At 34.1% G+C, this 20,918-nt stretch overlaps 3 protein-coding genes across 3 annotated transcripts in view; all 3 read right to left on the bottom strand.

Annotated features, from left to right (window-relative positions):
* The window catches only part of LOC124408937 (bestrophin-4), a 341,487-nt gene that overhangs the window by 235,696 nt on the left and 84,873 nt on the right, over positions 1 to 20,918 (bottom strand). The window lies entirely within an intron of this gene.
* Positions 388 to 1,908, bottom strand: LOC124408961 (60S ribosomal protein L22-like). Its single transcript, XM_046886306.1, has 4 exons — positions 1,820 to 1,908; positions 1,369 to 1,512; positions 850 to 971; positions 388 to 632 (listed from the first exon to the last, which is right to left on the bottom strand). Exons 1-4 carry the CDS (start codon positions 1,826 to 1,828, stop codon positions 485 to 487), a joined length of 423 nt encoding a protein of 140 aa, XP_046742262.1. The 5' UTR covers positions 1,829 to 1,908; the 3' UTR covers positions 388 to 484.
* Positions 5,302 to 20,242, bottom strand: LOC124408958 (vesicle-associated membrane protein 2-like). Its single transcript, XM_046886299.1, has 5 exons — positions 19,929 to 20,242; positions 16,139 to 16,350; positions 15,473 to 15,552; positions 15,202 to 15,253; positions 5,302 to 6,210 (listed from the first exon to the last, which is right to left on the bottom strand). Coding segments are annotated over exons 1-5 (540 nt in total). The 5' UTR covers positions 19,931 to 20,242; the 3' UTR covers positions 5,302 to 6,016.

Genomic DNA, 20,918 nt, shown 5'->3' with positions numbered 1-20,918 from the left:
TATCCATCTTATTTGGGCGTGAATAGACCATTGCTGAAAATTAATGTCAACAATATTTATAATAACTTTCACTATTCTTTGTTGGTCTCCGTTTATAAAGCATTTAGTTTATGCAGGAATACGGCATGTATTACTACGCCGTCCCGCGATGACGAATGACGTTGCAAGTTTGCAACATTTTCGCACTGTACTCGGGGCACGATGGATCGCCAATCCCTGCTCAACTCGATTCGATGAATATGGATATTGATTTTTTAGCCACGTTTTGCTAATTTTAATTTAAAATACCGGCATCACCAGTTGGCCAATGTAACGGGTCGAATAGACCTTCAGTTGGAGGATGCAAGAGTCTCCTAGACATCAGAACATTAGCAGCTATAGATTTAGGACTTGCGTATTAACGGTATTTATTATTTGAACAATATTTATGTACAGATGTTGGTAAAGACCGTTAATAAGAGCAAATAGATGTAAACAATTTCGTTTATTCGGCATCATCCTCGTCGTCATCTTCTTGGCTGTTTATCTGGAAGTACCTCAGTTCATAGGTATCCTTGTCTTTTGAAACGACGCGAAGCCAGTCACGCAATTTATTCTTCTTAAGGTACTTCTTAGTTAGGTATTTCAAGTACCTGAAAAAAAACAACGTTTCCAAATTAGTGCAAATATCGGTATCCACACAGAGTTTAGCCTAAGGAGCAGTAAACAATCGTTTGATGTAGTATCTAATTATCAAATACAGAATTATTCACATGCAATCAGTGCCACATCCATTGCATAAAAACACTTTTTTGCAGCAATAGATGAGGTATGTACATTCAAACCATGAAATACACGGCGGTAACACACCTCTTGGAGAATGGAACATCACTGTTAACAGAGAGTTTCATCTTGTTGCGCTCCAAATTTACATTGTTGCCAAAGTTTCCAGTTTTGCCATTAACCTTGATTCGCTCGTGAAGATACTTCTCCTGAAATTATAGAAATAATGATATCAGACTTGCTCAGAGACACTACATGCTATGCAAAATTTGAAAGCATCTGTGACCAAGAGCAGAGTATTTGCAATGTATACTGAATTGCAGGATGCCGAGATTTCTTCAAATCGTTGAGGCAAATCTCGTTTGAGTAAAAACGTAAAAATTACAGCTGATACAGTATCTATTGTCACGCATAAAGCAATACAACTACTTTGACAAATATATATATACAAGGAAGTTGCGGAACAAAATATTATAGGTACTGTCCATAGCCTGCGAAAGCATTACGGTCCAAGGTTTCGGAGGTTATGATCAGACAGTACTAGGCTATGTCACAGAGCATTAGACAAATGAACAATGAATAGGGAATAAACGTAATACAACTTACGAAGTTAGCAACATCCATGATGTTGTCTTCGACAGGGTGTGTGCAGTCGATTGTAAACTTTAAAGAGACCTTCTTTTTCTTTTGGCCCTTGCCACGCAGGTTCTGCTTTTTCGCAGCTAGCCCTGGGGCCTTCTTCGGTACAACCTGTAAAATACAATTTTAGATTAGTTGGGATTAATGAGAGCAGTGATATGCCATTAAAGCCCGAGAGTCCTACAAAAAAAACTGAGAGCATGGTGCAGGCGACCAGATGCGTGTGATGACGGATCGTCACCGGGTCAGAGTTCCGTGACAGAATCCGATTTTATTTCAGGAATCGTTACAGATTCTTCTCACCACAGGTGAAGATACATCAATATTAGTATCTCTCTTTTATATTTGATATTTATTTTTAACCAACACTCAACTTATCATACATAATACGTAGTTTCGAGACGGATCAAAAACTTACCGGAGCCATGTTTACGTCTCTACGGAGAGTAAAAGAAGCACGCGGCCGTGAACAGCTGCGGCGCCACCGTCGACCGAAACTATACGAGCCTAGAGTGGAAACACGAGTGCAGAACCCGGCCAATAAAATTACGTACGGCGAGGCCCGAAATCAAGAACCCTCAAGTATATTAATCTTTTATCTCTTTTGCTCTGCCCAGTGCGTAGGTAGCTCTGCCTTTGTCTTGTGAAGTTTTTAGCGCTACGAGTTAGATTCGGAACGCACCTCTTGATGCTGTGTTCAACAGTTCCTCGCTAGGCCAGCAGAAACGCTGCAATCTAGTAGGGATCTAGTGTCTCCCTGTGCGATAGGGATAGGAGTATATTTTTATTTCTATAACGCAAGCGCAATGTAACTTAACTCTAGCTTAAAGCATCTTTTATTTGCAAAATTATTGTAATACCTGGTTTTCGTTTAGCGACCTTAATATTGCAGGAAAACAGTCTTACGATGGCCTATTTCACTCCTCATTGTTTCCGGAATTGCGGGAAGTATCTCAACTGTACACTTTTTGGCCTCTAAATTGCAGGAAACGTGGAAATAGTAACACACGTCAAAGAATCACACATTTTTTTGAAAGATTTTCGGGATGTGAGTAACTTTACTGAATTCAGTTACAAAAGAGGGATGCATCGAAGTAATTTGAACTCGTCTCGTTCATTTGTTGATTTAATACAAGAGGTAAAACGGTGAGTTTGCTCAGTCGGTAAGGGTAAGTGTTTGTACGAGATGACTTTTACGGTATTCGTTGGGCTCCCGTACCATAAACTTACCACTGCAGCACAGTGGAACTTCCTGCACTACGGTCAGTGAGTTTTTGATTTGTATTATAGTTCAGTGGCGCGCGGCTGATGTCAATCAGGCGAAACTCGGAGTTGATCAGAGTAAACCAGTACCTTGAATTGCCTATAATTTGGGATCCTCGTGGTGTATATCCACGAAAAGACGCGCTACATAAAACTCAATGTCTCCCTCCCAGGTATCACACTGTTGGCTGTTAGTTGACTTAATATCGACAGAAATTCTCAGTCAACTATTTCAAGTCAACTGGGAATAGGCACATTATGAAGAGTGCGCGAATGTTCTCTAAAATGCCATGGTAAAGGCAACACTCGATGTCAACTACGATTAGGTTTACAGTTGACTGCGAGCAGTCAAGACGAAAAGGCAATAATTTGCAAATAGGCTAATTATGTGGGCTAATAGTCAGTTATGCGAGTCAGTCAAGTATGCGATCGCGATTAGTCAGTCTAACTGTCACCACACGATAACGGTCATTCGGCACATAAATGCGGGGACAAAGGGGTTGTCCAGTCGAATTCCCTTACACGTGGCATTTCAGTGGACATTCGTAAACATAAAGTATACTGCACTCAACTTTAAGTCCAGTTTTTTGACAATCTATAGCCATTCAAAAATAGTAAACAACATCGGTGTAGTTTATCCTAAGCATAAACGGTCGCTACCATTATCTATAATCTATCCCGCGGGCTACATAGCCACGCCGGAGTCTCCCCTAGTCCGTATAGACTTGCTCTAGCTTCATAGTTAACAACAAGTTAATTTCATTACGCAAGTTATCCAAATCGACATGCTGATAGCCATACACTCTCGTAATACCACACTATATGTGAATTTATGCATAGACACATCATTATCCTACAACACTTACATCTTGCCAGCCCGTCGTTCGGAGCAATACTGAATTACTGACTAGAAACTATCGGGACCCTAATTCTAATTTATTTTCCACTCGTGAAAACGGCGATGAACGCCATCTAGACCAATCAGACGGCAGTTTTCAGTAGAAAATCTTCTTTTCACGACTGAAAATTAAGTCAGAATCAGGGTCTGCTCATCATGCTAGCCGAGTACGACGCTGAGTATATAGATCATTTCCTGTTTACACTTATTCGGTTCTCACATATTTTTTCTACTATACATACACCTTTATAATAAACAAATCAAGTAACTGAATATAATTATTTTATTTTATTAATTGATATGATACACTGACCGCGGTATTCACGAACGCCCGTTATATGTTTAGCGGGCGTAATTGCATAACGGCCTGTTATAGTCTTTTATTTTAATTTTTGTTATCTTATGAAACGTGTAGCTAACGTAAATTTAACAGTCAACAACAATAAAAACAAGATTACACCGGGCCGTTACATTACATATATGGCTGTTACACAATTACGCCCGTTAAACATATAACGAATGTTCAGGAATACCGCGGTGAGAAATTGAAAGGATAGCCGGAATAATAAAACAATATAAATTGAAATGTACGTATGAAGGTGGATGAGAGATGAAAAATGTGACAAAGGAAAAATTGAATCTCCTGCGATCCGTCGATAATTTCCTTTTTACAATTTTATTATTGTTTACGTCTGATTTACAATATAATGGAATTCTATTAGCGCTTATAGTATACATTTCATGTTACTTAACATTAGTCTGAGTAAGTTACATTCATTTCCTTTTCTTTTCTTTTTTTTACAATAATAAATATTGGTTAACTGTATTTAACAATATAACGCTTACTAGATATAAATATGCAAGATAATATGAAAGCGAAAATCAATTTGCCGTATAGAGCGTTGTAATTTTAAATTGAAAATTCAGTAGTTCGTGATTATTATCTCTTTTCAAATTGTACAATCAGAATGAATCGAGTTACAAGATCGCAGCGTTTTAATTATTTATAATCGTAACTTTTCGTCGAATTAAAGTAAACATTAAAATAGCATAATTTATAGTCCCTAATTTCATAGAAGTATGTATAATTACAGCGTAATTCCATTTAATCAACATTTCAAATATTATTATAATATTCTCTCTTAACAAATTAATATCATATTACATACGTGACCATATTTTTCATATTTTCAAGTATAATTATTATTACTATACTTTGCAGTGATGATTCATATAGTGGTATCAGAGTGTTTTTAAGCATTATTTGGGTGTTCAAATGCATAATATATATATATAGGCCTGCTCAGTGGTAATTGGATTACACAATATCTTATAATATGATAATAAAGATAATCCCATAGTTACAATAATAATTGAATGTATTCAAATGACTGAAAACTAGATTTGTATATATTATATTAATATGTAATATTATGCAAAAACTCGAGAAAATGAACAACACTCCAAAATATGTGTATGTATAACACTATTATATATAATATCATTAATTACAGGCTTTACTACAATGACATTTGCATATAATAATTATTATATGTCGCTGTCCATCAAAAATTTACATTCTACAATATTATTAATAATAAGAAAACTTTAAAATATATTGTTATTATATATTCAAAATTAATACCGTGCCCCACAGCTATAGTCACTCACAATATCATATTTTTCTAACAACATATATCGACGGCGTATATATAAGGAATCAATGTCAAACCAATTTCCTCTCATTATTCTTCATTACTAAATCTTTACAGGATTACTCATTATATTCAGCGATAGTATACACAGATGTATGTATGTATAATATAATATGCATGTAATACAGTGTTGCTAATTAATTTTATTATATTGTTTTATTGACATTTTGTAATATCGCGTTTTTCAACAACGTCTCGCGTATATCTCAAAATTAGTTTCAAGTCAATGTTCAAAGAAAATTGAAATCCCTCGTCCTTACCCATTCTCACATATCTCAATTGTCGATAATGATATTAGTAAAATAACGGCAATAATCACCATTTCTACAATCGCATCTAGATGGATGCACGTGCATGAGTTATTCTGCTAGATTGAATGAAATCATTCTAAAATCGAAGAAAATAACGATAGAGAAAGTGATGGAAAATTATGTACTCATAATACAAACATAGAATAGCAATCGTGTAAAATATACAACTTTGGTTAAACTTAAATGTCAGGAATGTATCTTCCAATAAGATAGTAAGTCGTTTCTAAAATTTATCATACACTCACAGATCAAGCTTGTCACAGAAAATTTGCGATTTGCGAATAACGCACAGAAGGAACGTGACTGTGTCTCAAAATAAATGGACCAAATTTTCATTCCCCGCATTCGATGAAAATCATAATATTTTTCTAATAAAGTATAAGAATCTCCAGCGTTGTAAGTATATGTGCTCCACATACAACTTAATCTTACATGATATTGTGAGCACCGCTCAGTGTCCCGACTAGCGTGGCAGCTCCGGCCTGAGATCCTGAAGGAGATGCCGCAGCCGCACCAGCTGCAGGAGCTCCCGCTGAACCAGATGGTGGAATTGCTTGTGGCTGCAGCATGTAAGGATAGGGTTGTTGTTGAACGGGCGGCGCACTGTCCGGCATGAATTTTGCTGAAAAATTTCACCAAGAAAAAGCGAACGTTATCAATCAATTCTTCAAATCATATGAATTGCTGCTTATTATTTCTTTGCGTTTTTACACAAATTTTTGCCCTTTTTTTTTATTCTTCCTATTTTTGTTGAGGTACTGCTAGGCGAAAGGCGAAAAAATAGTATTCACAGCCAGCGGTACGATATGATCATAAGATTTGCGATTTTTTTTTTTTTGCAAAGCCTGACTGTGATTGAGAAAAAGAAATTTAAACGGAAGAATTTTATGGAATATTTAAAGATTTTAGAAATCATATTGTTAGTCAAATGTGGAGAAAAGATGAAAATTCACCAAGCTGTTGTAATATAGATCGTATGGGGCTAAAGATATTTCATGTGCCACAGGATATTGTATAAATTATTTACACAATAATTAGGGATATTTAAAGTAATAGTATTGCAAACACTAAATAATATATGTCATTGTGGTCTTCTAAAACAACAATAATTATCCGGGGTTACGAGTAAACAATTATATATGTATATATATATAATAATATACATAATTAACACACACTGACAAATCAATTTATCGTTCTGTTCGTATAACGATTTAAATGACATTGAAAATGTAAATAAATTAGAACTTAATAAATCAATAGAAAATAATATAATAATAAAAAGAATCGACGACATAAAGTTACCTAAAATAAAACCGACGATAATTGTATAAATAATCGACAATTATAAGCACACGTGGTCATACACTTATATATTCACAGACAGATAGTATATCGTATCGGTATTTTGTACGATCATTCTCATGTAGGGATAATTCTAACACAGCCCCTATTTTTACACACACAAGGATTGTTGATATTTTTTTTGTTCCACAGTACGATAAAAGAAATTTAACAAAAACATTACATTCAGGTACACATATTATTATGTAGTGTAATTAAATTGAAAGTGTGTATTATCGGTACGATTAATTGTGTTTTGTCTTTGAATTGCGTACGATGAAGTTTTAGTGATAGAAAACTGGTAAAAAGAGGGTTTCAACTCGATCTGGGTTGCAATTAATTATGTACGAATATTGTGTACGTGTGTGTGTGTGTGTGTGTGTGTGTATATATAGTGTAGTCGACGTTTTGTTATTACTATTGACCGTTACGAGTATCAGCTGTCAATGTGCGCTGAATAGATTTTCGCATCATAGATGAGTCTGTCTACTAAAATGCTATTGAATAATTATAATGGAGCTTTAACTTCGGTTTGTGCATACTGTATAATCACGCAAACTAAAAATTATTACAGGATCCAGAAGGACGCAGAATCCTTATGGAAATTGGGTGGATTTTCAGTATATTATAGTATATATATTCTCTCGATCAAAAGTTCTCATGGAACACAAGTCCTGAAAATCAGTGGTTTCCAAGTTGCGGGCTTCGGAACAAATGTGTCAAGATTTTTTGACATCTATGGATTTCGTGATTTTCATGGATTATAAAACTTCAAGGAGACTCAAAATCAAACAAATCACTTAAAAAACTGCTGTTGATTCTCAAGGATAGGCAGGAAGCTGTGATTGATTTCATGTCATGGATGAAGGTGCAACGTCAGATTTCGCGTCAAGAAACGACCCTCTGATTCTCGCAATAATCGGCTTGTACTGTTTTTCACGCGTCTGCGGAGTCCTGCGTATCGGCTGTGCACTTTTTGCGTGATATATTTGATTTCAAGTTCCGCTTGAAGCTTTGTAATTCGTAAAAATCACGTAATTCATAGATATAAAAGAATCCATTCACCTCCCTTTCATTCATCTCGAAAACTACTGATTTTTGGGAGTTGTGTACATGAGAACTTTTGATCGCGATGATGAGTATGTACTACAACATACTGAAGATCCAGCTAATTCAACCGAGAGCCGATTTCCATAATGATTTTGCGGGGTCCTTTGAAAATTATATATTACATCAAGTTCTACAGACTTGTATCTATTCAAAGAATTCTTCTCTAATTAGGATTAGGAAGTTGATTCGATCCAAAAAAACTTCGTCTACAGTTGAAATAAGTTTACCAAATTGTGAATTCATATTTTTGAATTAGAAGAAGAATGTGAAAATCAAGCTTATGTATGGAATGTCGATTACTGATATAATTATCACAATTTTCAAAGCTAGTTGTAATGATGAATATAAAATTATACAGGTTTCAAAGAGACCCGCTAAAAAAATCGACAAAAATTTTATTCACAAAATCTCAAAAACGATTTGACTTTTTTTCGCCAGTAAAGTTTTATTACTGAACACGTAATTATTATAATTGTATGTGCGAACTAGTGTGGAAGAAGGGACTGAAATAGAATTGTAAGAGTTTCGTAATAAGTATAGAGTATGAATAATAGATACGTGCTTTTGTACAATAAATTTTATATAATATAAGCGATTCGTGCAACAGGCGGAGAAAATTTTTTCTTCGTAATTGATTGTCTTACCTTTCAATTATATACGTTACTCAATATTTCTTACAGGTACATGTACGTTAATTTTGGATCCTCTTCATCGGCATGTAGCGGTAATAATATTATAATTTTGTTATAGTACAATAATTACTCGCATACAATTAACTTACTCCGCAATAATATATTCTATGAAGACTGCAATAGAGCTGTATACAGTATAATAATAATAGAAGTTTGAAAAGATTCTGACGTTCGATCGTTACCTATAATTCATTCGTTAATGGATTACCTACGTATTTCAAATGATCCAGCTGTTGTCATTGATACGTTATTATACTGTAGTCCATACTTAATTTATACATGTATATATATATATATATATATATATATATATATATATATATATATATGTGTGTGTGCGTGTGTATACATATATATACATATATGTATACTGTAAAGGTTTTAAAGCAGCCATATTGATACTACTGTTATTTTTGTCCCATAAACATGCGTGTACACTTATGTTTGCCAATATATGTACACAGAGTAAATTGCTATGAACTGCATAATCCATCGTCTGGTAAAGATCCGAGACCTGTTGTTTCCCAGAGTGCCCAGCCGTCATAAAAATGACCTCAAAAATATCAACAGTTGTCAAAATTTTTGAGGTTACATTCATTGCGGCGAACTAATCGTTTAAATTTATGACGGTTGGTTGCCCTGGAAACAACCGCTCTTTGTAGCAGACGACGGATCATGCAGTCGTTAGCAACTCACCCTGTATAGGTATATATATGTGTATATAATAATAAATCAGGTATATACCTGAGTCCGTATGTATGTAGCTAACGGTCGACAGATATAATTAATAATTATAAGAAACATGTACCAACACCTCGTGATAATTTCCTTTTTTTCTTTCCTTCTTTTATGCCATGTATAATATTATGTATATCACACAAGTCGTTTTATTTATAGCTATCATATGTTCATGGAAAAGCAGCTGCAGTTTATAATGTATGCCTTACTGCAATTATATCTAATTGTATAAGTGAATCCCGATTTTAGATACACGTGCAGACGTACAAATAATGGCAACGGTTTAATACATCGCTCTAAAACAGAAGGAGGGAAAAAATCCTACGTTTGCTAACGTATTATAATAATATATTTTATAATATATTAGACGTAAATATATATATATATAATATATTATAAACATATTGTACGACACAGCTCGATTCTTATCAGATCGAGATTATACTACATAGATGTATTTCTTCATTTCTCTTCGTTTCTTCCAAATTCTGGATCTTTTCACGTACGAACGTGTATATGATTGTTCAAATGATCGTAACTCTGAATTCATTATAGTCATTCTTTCGTTGATATACAGAACAAAAGAATGAAATTTATTCTGCTGATATCATTATACAGTTGACATTATAAATATTAAAACTAATTGAGACCAGTTTTCCCAGTTTTTGAATTGTATTTAGAGACTATTTTTGGATTTCGTTAGGACCTGGTCCCGGTATGTATTCGGAATATTTTACCAACTCTTTTAATTCGATATACAATGGAACTGAATTGACTTTTCAGAAAAAAATTGTCAATTTTTCAACGCTGTACCTATAAGAAATAAAAAAATAGAAGGAATTCGTTCAAATAAATTGAATTCTTTTCAACAGTGACATCCTCCATGTCGTCGATACATCTGGACATTACGTGGATGCGCACGATTACGACGTCAGTCGCGCGCTAGTGGCTTTAATTCAAAATTCAAAACACTTCGAACAACTGAATGAAACTCGAAGCTCTGCTCAGAGTGTACATACGTATAACCTGAATTGCCTATAATCAGGGGCGCTTATATTGCGCATCCATGTAATGTCCCAGTATGCATATTACATTGTAACGACCGTTACTATTATTATTATTATATGTTATCGATCGATCACGCAATGACAATGAATTTTCTTGTTCTCTATATATGTATACTCGATGACAATTACCTAATTTGTTAATAAATAATCACACACGGACTGCAGTAATCTATATATCTATCATATAATAGTGTATTTTCTTTCTTTATATATAAGCAACGACTTCATTATATATATATAGTTTTATACATATATAGTTTTCGTTTTGAAAATGTGCTGCTGTCATATTATCTAAACCACACGCCGATGTAAACATTTCATGTAATAACTATACTCGTATATGTATACATATATAATATGTGTAGGGTATATAATATTCGTCGCATTATTGTTTCATTTTTTTCTCAACATTATTTCTATGCATGTACAGTTTTTTTATTCGTATGTATACAATTAACTGGCTTGTTCATTATTTAGTTCAATTTTCACATGTTGCCAAAGAACAAGGAAAAAAACAGAAAATAAGAGAGAAAGATTGTATAGTTAAGTTTGAAGAATGATTACTAATACATAAAAATCGAAATCATTGTTTCAGTTTTGCATTTAATAGTAATTTCTTTGCTTCGATTTTTACTTGATCTCAATGGTTTCTAACATTTTTCAATATACATGGAGACGATTACGATTACGATTCTTTCAGCCCTACATTTATGCATGCAAAACTTTTCTTCTTCTCAAATTTATTTTTTATACCCTCTATTTTTCAAAACTTCTTCACGATTATATACCCATCGCATAATATATTTACCAAAAAAATCCTGACTTTAATAATTATTATAGAAAATCGATCTGGACCCTGCGTGTCACGCACTTTAGTTGAAGTGTGTCGAAAAACCCAAGAACGTATAGCACATATGGTATACTATTGATGTATGTATATTATACCTTGATTTACCTGAACAAAATCAATTTCTTTTTGTTCATGTTTGTGTTTTTGCTTTTAATTTGTTTTCCTTAAATTGGCTTCGACTTAAATTATATATCATATCAATTGCGACCAGCGATGCCTGTTGACGCCTGAACAGTATTTGGCGTATCAAAATTATTTTTGTGAATCGCTTCCACCCGTGGTGCTCGCTGAAAATAATTGATTTTCAAATCGTTTATACATCATTATCAAAAGACATGGAACAATTTTTAAAACAAAGAAAAAACAGACGAATATTAAAAGTATCTACGTAACATATGTTATTTTCTCTCATTCTTTGTTTTTCTCAAAAACGAGGCATGCAAATTTCTATAATGTATTTTAATCATGTCAGCCTAGGAAACTGATTATACATATTTAGGATAATAGTTCTTTATAGATTCGATATCCAATCTCAGATTCTACTTCGTGCGTGTTACTATAATCAGTAATATAATCATTATAGTGTTCTAAACGTACAAATATAATTTGCCATGCTTCAATACATATCAATATTGACTGGCTATAAGTTAACCTCGTTTGTATGAAATTGATACAATTTATACAAATTATAGAAAGATTGTCTCATCGTTAAATTATTGTCACTGTATATAAGTTACAATTAGTCCTGATGAATTAAAAACTGTTTCATAGACAGTCTACAAATATTTTAATTAATCATTTGTTGTCTCCCTAGAATCACACAGTTTGGAAGGATAAAGTTGTAGAAATTGTAAAATGAAGTTGTATAGAATTTGAGTCAACGATAAAATAAATGCAAATGGCACTCCTATTGCTTGCCCTCAGAAAAATACTATTTGTGTTTATCTAACAGTCTTGACAAAATTGCATCAGAAGATAGAAAATTTCTACGTTTTTGAATCTTGAAACTCACTTTCAAACAATTCAGGATATTCACAGATGATATTGTACATAATCAACGCTATATTCTGATCATCAGCCCATGCATTTCTCAAGAATGGACAATAACCATATATATATCAATATCCGTTCGCTTTAAAGAAGAGGATAAAAAAGTAATGAATTGCAAATATAAAGAACAAATTGTATTGGTATAAACGATGATAACAGTAACGAAATAAAGGTAGTGGAAAATTACACTAGTCAGAGAAATCTATGTTATATAAATGTTATTAAACAAGCCATGCAAAAAGCACATGCGCAGAAATTGTCCCAACTTGGGATTATTCAGTTTATAAGACGGTATAAAAGGTGCGATGTAAAAAGATTTATAGCTTATAAATTATGAATAGTAAGTTATGTAATAATTTATTAGAAAAATTCATTTAACTAAGAATTGAGAATATTGAAGAGCGATTATAATTGTGTTCGAGGAGGTATAAGTATGTTTTTTTTTTTTTTTTTTTTTGCAGTAGAGAAAGATCATGCAGAGGTATCTTGTCTTTGCGGTGTATTTGTGTTTATGTGAGTGTGTGTGTGTTTGAGAAAGTGTAGACGAAACAATTGTGCGGCTCATTAGTTTTTCCGAAGATGTAACATTACTATAGAAAATTGTGGAAACTTATAACAATATTAGACCTCACAGCTGTAAAATGATTGCAGTGGCGAACCTGTAATAGATTACCGTACGTACACCCGTTACGGAAATATTTATTAAATGAAACTTCAACCTAAATCCGTTTGGGGGCGCTATCAGTGGCCTCAGGGTTGCCAATCCAAATGGGTCTCACCGAACTATCGTCTGGCAGATATTTATGCAGCGAGTGTACATACATTTCGTGTATATAGTATATAAAATGCATCAGCCGTTCTGTATTATTGTAGAAGATCGTTGAAATACTTCTCGTATGGGGGAAAAAGTGGGAGCTGCATACGAAAAAAAAAAAAATTTAATATACGTTTGAGGCCTTCTTTTCCGAGCTATCGCCTCATCGTACGATATCGGAGAGTTTAACAAGACTCCAGGAGTTATAGTATTATGTGATAACAGAAGTTTGAAGATCGTGGCCCAGGCGTATTGTCATCACCTGGGACCAAGTTGACGGAAAAAATTAGTAGTTACCACATACTTATGCCCAACATACACAAACACACGACACTTATAGACAGACACATACCTATTACGTATACCATTCAAAACAGAGTATTTATATGTATACGAATGCCATTTTTGTAGGTGAAGACAACCGCTTGCGTTAGCAGAACGTGAGAACAAGAAATTGCTCTTCGATTGTAAAAGATTGAGTTTAATAAGAGCAAGTTGTGATTGTTTCTGTTCCTAAATGGTTATAAATCGCTCCCTTTTAATACTTGTGAAATATGTTCCATAATTTTGTTCTTGTTTTTATGTATCGATGTGAATACGTATTATGGGTAATAGAAGGGAAACAAGTTGAGGAAAGCTTTGAAACGAGTAAATCAGTACAGACGTGATACTAGAAGAAGTAGTAATTTGGTAGTGGCAGTTGGAGTAGTACGTAAAGTAATTAACACACACGTGTAAAACACAGCGACAGTCAGCATCAGCGCAACCCCTAAACATTACGAAGATCAAACTAATACACGATTATATATATATATATATGTATATGGTAACGGCATTAGGAACAATGATTATGCATAATACGATCACCATCAATGTATACAGAAAAATGCTTTCCAACGAACACATAATTTTTATGTATATATGTAGATATATGCACACCTATATAGTAAATAAGAAAAATTGAAATGAAATCAAATAAAAAATCGAATGACAACGAAAGTGAAAGATTGAAGAAAAAAAGTTGGAAAAAAAAACTGAAGCACTGTATAATTTATTGTACTGAACATTTGTTAACTGTTCATTCTTTGGTACGTATTTTTCTTGCTTTCTTTTTGTACGTTTTAATCAAATATAAATTCCTACATCAAGACACAAGATCGCGAGAACTACCTGCAGTCTCACTCACACACATTATCGTCCGTCAATCAGCCCGCCTACATGAAGTTCGCTAGACGGAAAACACAGAAATATGCACTTGTTAGTGAAATTTCAAAATTTTTAATTATCTGTTTCGATGACGTAATTATTATTGTAACTATAATTGTGCTCGATGGATTGTAATACCATACATTATGTCAAACTTTCAATACTTTACTGTCCATTATTACACCGTAATTGAGTTTGTAATAGTACTATTACTGAATAATTGCGTCAATAAAAAAATTTTATGACTAGGAGAGAAAGAATACAGTAGAATGTGATTCTCATACTTCATAATCGAACTGACGTGACCTTATCGCAATCTATGTGTGTCTGTTTAAAATTTCAAGTCTATGTGTGTATATATGAATTGTATCACGACAATAGGCAACATTTATAAGACATATTTACGTATAGATGATTCGTATATAATGTATGTATATGCATAGAAATTTACACATGATTTATGTATATTGTGCAACAACTGGTATACATGTGATATTTGAATCGACGCGGAATGTATAAATCATACAACAACTACATTATTACATTCGCAATTTTTTTGTTGATGTTGTTATCTTTTCATTTTCCCCCAAAACATTACATACACACATTGTAGTTCAGTATTTTGCGATGCTATTTCAATCTATTTGCTTAAGATATGCAACATGTTTTGTGATAAACTGTTGAAATTGTTGTATGTTTAAAAATAATAAATATTTATTCTGCTTTTTTTATCGTCACTTACCAACGATGATGGCTAGTATGATGAGACCAATGACTCCGATTATAATCATCATCTGTAAAATAGAGAAAAGAACAAACGTCAATTATATATTCCATTCAATCTGCTGCAGTTTCAGTGATAAAATCACCGTCTTATTTTAGCCAATCGTTCGACAGTTCTCGATCTTACAGGATATATTATTTACGATAATTAGTTTTTTAATCGATAGCAAGAGCACCCCAAGAATGGATTATGAATACACAAGAAATACTATTCGTGAATATTAATATACCTTTAAATTTTGTAGCCAGAACTTCCTCTTCAATTTTCCTGCCTGTTGTTCAAACTGTGATGCGCCTTGCTGCAAAGCGTCTGAAATAAAAACAAAACATAGGGTATAATAAATTAGGCGGAAAATTCTTCTCCAGTTCTTCATTAATATTATAAAATAAAATAAATAAGTAAATAAAAATACGCATAAATTTGTTCGAAAAAATTTAAATTTCTTAATTCTACTTTAACCTCAAATCTACGTCAGAACCGATCCCGCAGATCCGAGGTTTGACCAATACTGAAAGACCGCTACTCGTGAGTAAATCCGCCTGCACCCATGCAATTCGGTGTCGAAATGATTCTTACCAAAATCCGCCTGTATTTATGCAATTCATTATCACGGTACGGTGTACAAAAAATCGGTAGAATGTACCCTGAATTGCAGAAATGCAGGCGGATGTTGTTAGAATGTACCTTGAATTGCATAAGTGCAGGCGGATTTTGTTAAAATGTACTTTGAATTGCATGAATGCAGGCGTAATTTACTCAACCTTAAAATATTGTCCAGGCTGCGATACTTCCACGAAATAACTGTCGATATTAACGATGACGATTGTCAATACAATTACCTTCTCTTTTTTTTATACCTATGTAACGAGAATCAAATTATTTTGACAATAATTACCAGCCCGATCGTCGAGTTCCGATAATTTTTGATCACGCTCCAAGACCTTCTCGACGTTTGTTTTCATTATATCGACAACCTCGTCAACCTGTGCCTGCGTCTGCTGCAGCCTTTTGGACGAGGCAATTTGTTGGGGAGTTCTGGGGCCCCCGACGATTCCATCGCCTCCGGCACCCGCCGCCGCATCCGGCCCAAGACCGCCTTCGCTTGCCCTGAAATTAATCGTCACGCATTGTTATAATTAAAACCGCAATGCAACAACTTTAGAAAATATTAAATAAGGGTATCTTGAATGACGAGCAAATTTTTTTAAAGTAAAGATAATTGAAAAAGGATGAGATCCCAGCCAACAAGTAACAATCACCGCTAGGAATTTCTAGCCTGGTTACTATTATAACAGTCCATAACTATACTTTCATTTCTTATCACGTAAAAAAAAAATGTATGTATGTATAGTTCTCGTCACGAAATGCAGATGAGTTTTGTTCATTATAGTTACTGATGGTATCATATTTTCCTGTAACTATCTTGATGATTGGATTTTGGTACCACATAACAAATTCAGAATGTAATATCGGCAATTGTATTTTTTACACTAAATAGTTACCCATTTGTCTGATAAATATAACAAATTAAACTTTACTTAGAACACGTATAGTTTTATTTCATTATTATTTTTTTTATATTCGGAAAACAATTGTATAAGATGACGGCGGTAGAGTTCCGATTCTCTCAAGCCTCATCCCCTCGAACGCGATACATTACGGATCAATTCTTGGTAGAAAGAGAAAGGGAAAAAGAGAGCAACAGAGAGAGAGAGAGAGAGAGAGAGAGTGAAGAAGAAGAAGAACACAATCTTGCACGCATTATTATTGAAATTGCAGCTCACAAGTTCATTTAGCTTATGACTTTAATCGTGATCGAGTCAGAGTTAGCAAAGACAATTATTGATGATCTACATCTTTTTTTTTTTTTAATCATACGTGTATACGAATATCCTGCATATGATACTCCCTCCCGATTTAATATGACTATATTTATGTGGAAACCTTGCAAGTGAGCGATATGTATTATGTTTAATATCTATACATCCATAGCATCAGATATATCACAAGTACTCTGAACAATACTGAAATTGCATGATTGCATTTGCATCCGGTACTTTCAGAAGTGTCTTCGAAATCATTTTATTCTTACTATCTTGTTATAAATAAATAAAAAAAAAAATAACAACAAAGAAACACTCAGATCAACATAAAAAATTTCGAGATCAAAAAGTATTATCATTTATCATATCATATATAAGTATTATTATCTGTCGTGTAAATACCGTATTGCAATGCATTATTTGTCTTTTTTTCCCTTGATCTGTTACCAATATGAAAAAAATGTCCCAAAACATGTAATAAACATTGGCGTTAAAAGCTATGATTTAATTTTCTACAAAACTTTTTCTTTCTGTTTTATCGTTTTCGTATACGTTTTGCATTAAGATATAATTTTTTCCCTTCAAATGACACTTTATTATCGATCAAATAAAAAAAAACTTACGCAAGTATATAATAATAATGATATGGAGAAGAAAATAAAATTAATAATAATAGCATGATGCATGGTAAAATGAAACTTTCATTATTCACCATATGCATTTATGGTATAATTTGTCTTTGTCTACATATGTATACATATAGATGCAGTCCAGAAACACCCACGTAGGTATTACATAGTTATACACATGTGACACGTATTGTATGTATATGTATATTCCTTCATACCTATATACATATCCATTCTACAAACCCTACACCCACACACTGGATTGCCAGGGTCGCAGCTCCTCGCTGTGCTCCGGGTAAAAGCTTGCACTGCTTCTGCTGCCGGTGGCTGCTGGTTTGCTAGTTTTAAAGGGCAAAGTTCACCCGTAGGCCACCCGGCACCCGTTCGATGATCATACCGTTACGTTTTAACCCCTGAGGCGACGAACGAACGAGGAACGGAAAAAAATAGGTACTACAAGAGAACGCACGAAACTGAACGAAACAAAACGAAACTGAAAACATCGTTTACTCTGTATTTATTTAAGATTCAGAATTGATTGTAAACATGGAAGTCAATGATAGTAATGAAATAAAAAGTTGATGAAAGCGTGATAAAAATGCAGTTAACTTTATAAAGTATAGTCTTTAGCCCTGATAACTTCAATTTTACGTGTACTTTATATTTGTATAATACTAAAATTATTACACTATGATGTAGATATATTAAAGTAACGATATAACGCTACCGATAAAGTTATTGGCGAACTGAATAAAAAATAAAATTTGTGCAGGAAAAATGTGTTCACTGTTGAATTCTTTCAAATATTGTGTACATAAAAATTGTACTCTGCAAAGGAAGAAAACAAAATGAAAACTTTTGTTACTGGTATTGTACAAGCAGATATCAGACATAGAACAGAAAAATATAACGATCTGTGAAACGTTGATTATTACAATGTATTGCGCGAGAGGGAGAGAGAGAGAGAGAGAGAGACAAATAGATGGAGAGAGAAAGAGGAAGGAAGAAAACGTATTTTATCCTTCATTGATTATTATTTGAATAGAGAAACGACCGGCATGCATCACACCACACGGTCGAACAATTTTGTACTGATATAGTCCTAAACGATTAATATAATCACCCTTATTGAATGCTAAGTTGCATAATAAAAAATAAGAACATCGATTACAGTTGTGAATTCAACATTAAGTAAAATAATACGAAACTGTGAATATAAAACCATGTTGTTACTAAAAATATTACTATTATTGATAGATTTACCTAAAAAAAAAAGCGTAATAGATTTAAACAAGAGAAAAAAATGGTGGTTTAAAAATAAATGGCAGTACGAAACTGAAATCCGTGCAGCGATAGAAAAATTAACCTGTATAAATATGAAATATCGTTTACGTGTTTGATCCGTTTATGATATTTTTTATTAATATTGCGGTACGTTATTCAAAGAGTGAAACGTGGTCGCGTTGTGCCGATCGAAGGAGAATATATTCCTTTGTAAAGCTTATACAGCAGCAGCGCGGTGTGGCGTTGCAAGCTCGTGGAAGTAGATGTCAGGTAGGGAAGGCGATTGAGAGCAGGTATACAGTATATAAGACAAAATCGATTCGAGAAATAGGACGGTTAGAAATTACGCCCTAAACTCGCGTTTGCAACAGCGCCTGATGGATAATAACGAAAAGAAATTTTTAATATTCCACTAAATTTCGAATATTATTAACGTCGAACTCGCACCTCAATAAAATATGAAAATATATTATAATCACCTGCTGATTGAAATTCTGATTGAAATCAACGAATTATGCAAAAAACAAAAAGATCAAATATCGTTTAATTGTAAAGCAATAATTAAGGGGGGAGGGGGAGGAGACGGAAGAATGTGAAAAATATGAATCGACAATTTATAGAATATACGTATATATACATATAAAAAAATTCAAAACAGAAACGAAAAATCGGTATGCGACAATGCGTTTGTACACGAATCGCGGTAAATATTTAATATAGAACGAGTTTTGTATTTTCGCGTATTGGATGTAACAATAAATTGTGGAATTCGATACACGGTGTAACGGTAAGTCGTCCGATTTGCTCGGGGATTACGATGCTTATACTCATGATGAATAATAAAGGTACACTAAGGCGTGATAATACACAGTGAATATAACGATTAGTTGGGCTATCTTTGAAAATAGTGTCCATACACATACGCCTATTCATATAGGTATATACTCACATGATATCTAGTTAGCCGGAAATCCGCGGTGTATTACTAGAGAGAAACAATTGATTTTTTTGCTCTCCTGCTCGGTTTTCTCTTTCGAACTTTATGATCGAGCAAACGGACGGACGGACAGACCGACAGACAGTCTCTTCGGGGAAGAGAAAAGGCGGAGGATCCTTGTTACACTGAGGATGGTGCCACTGCTACTGGTGGTACTGCTGCTGCCGCTGCTGCTGCTGCTGCTGCTGCCGCCACCAAACTCGCTCCGCTCCCCTAGCCCTCTGGTATTGATAAATTTTCCTGAATAAAATCGTGCCCCTTGTACGCACGGCCGAAGCTTCGTTGAGCAACCCCCGGCGATACGGGTATCGAAGTTGCGAAACAATCTCGCTGGTAATCGAGAATCGAATTTGGAATGGCGTTCGAATTTCAAAGGAGCTCGAAACGCGCGGAGCGACGTAATTCGTTTTTGAAATCAATACTTGCGCTCGAAATCGAATATTGCTAATCAATACCGAAATTTTTCGATTTGTTTCAGCAATGGGGATTGTGTCTCACTGGGAAACTGAGAGATATAAAAAATTACAACAACGCTGGTTTATTCTTTTGTGTAAAATCGAATCGAGGGACGAGGTTCGATTCAACGCGTCGCTGAAAAGCGCTTGCGCCACGTTTTCAGTCAATAATTTGCACCGCCCATGTTAATGCAGCTACATATACGGGAGTTTTTTTTTTTAATATTCTTTCTGCTTTTCTCTTTTTATTCCGAGTGAAAATTCTTCTGCTCGTGATATTCGTGTGTCTAGTGTGGTCGAGACTTGTGGCCTATGACGTATCGCTGCATGTATACATGGTTGTACATGTTTTATTCGAATATAAGGTTTCCGGATTATTATTATTTTTGTTTCCTTACGTAGGCCGTGTTGCTACAGAGTTTTGTCGTAACTGTGAATATACGAAAATCTTGCAAGGTGTTCGGTTGGATAAATTTTTGTACGAATT

This window comes from Diprion similis, chromosome 8 (assembly GCF_021155765.1).
Source record: "Diprion similis isolate iyDipSimi1 chromosome 8, iyDipSimi1.1, whole genome shotgun sequence".
NCBI classification, from domain to species: domain Eukaryota; kingdom Metazoa; phylum Arthropoda; class Insecta; order Hymenoptera; family Diprionidae; genus Diprion; species Diprion similis.
This window is presented reverse-complemented; position numbering and strand designations above follow the sequence as displayed.

What these genes read in the sequence shown, in the direction of transcription:
- LOC124408961 (XM_046886306.1), bottom strand. An exon ending in TCATGGATGTTGCTAACTTC is followed by an intron (nt 972 to 1,368) that starts GTAAGTTGTATT and finishes CTATAATTTCAG; the next exon opens with GAGAAGTATCTTCACGAGCG. An exon ending in GATGTTCCATTCTCCAAGAG is followed by an intron (nt 633 to 849) that starts GTGTGTTACCGC and finishes GTTTTTTTTCAG; the next exon opens with GTACTTGAAATACCTAACTA.
- LOC124408958 (XM_046886299.1), bottom strand. An exon ending in TCTGGCTACAAAATTTAAAG is followed by an intron (nt 15,254 to 15,472) that starts GTATATTAATAT and finishes TCTATTTTACAG; the next exon opens with ATGATGATTATAATCGGAGT. An exon ending in CATACTAGCCATCATCGTTG is followed by an intron (nt 6,211 to 15,201) that starts GTAAGTGACGAT and finishes GAAATTTTTCAG; the next exon opens with CAAAATTCATGCCGGACAGT.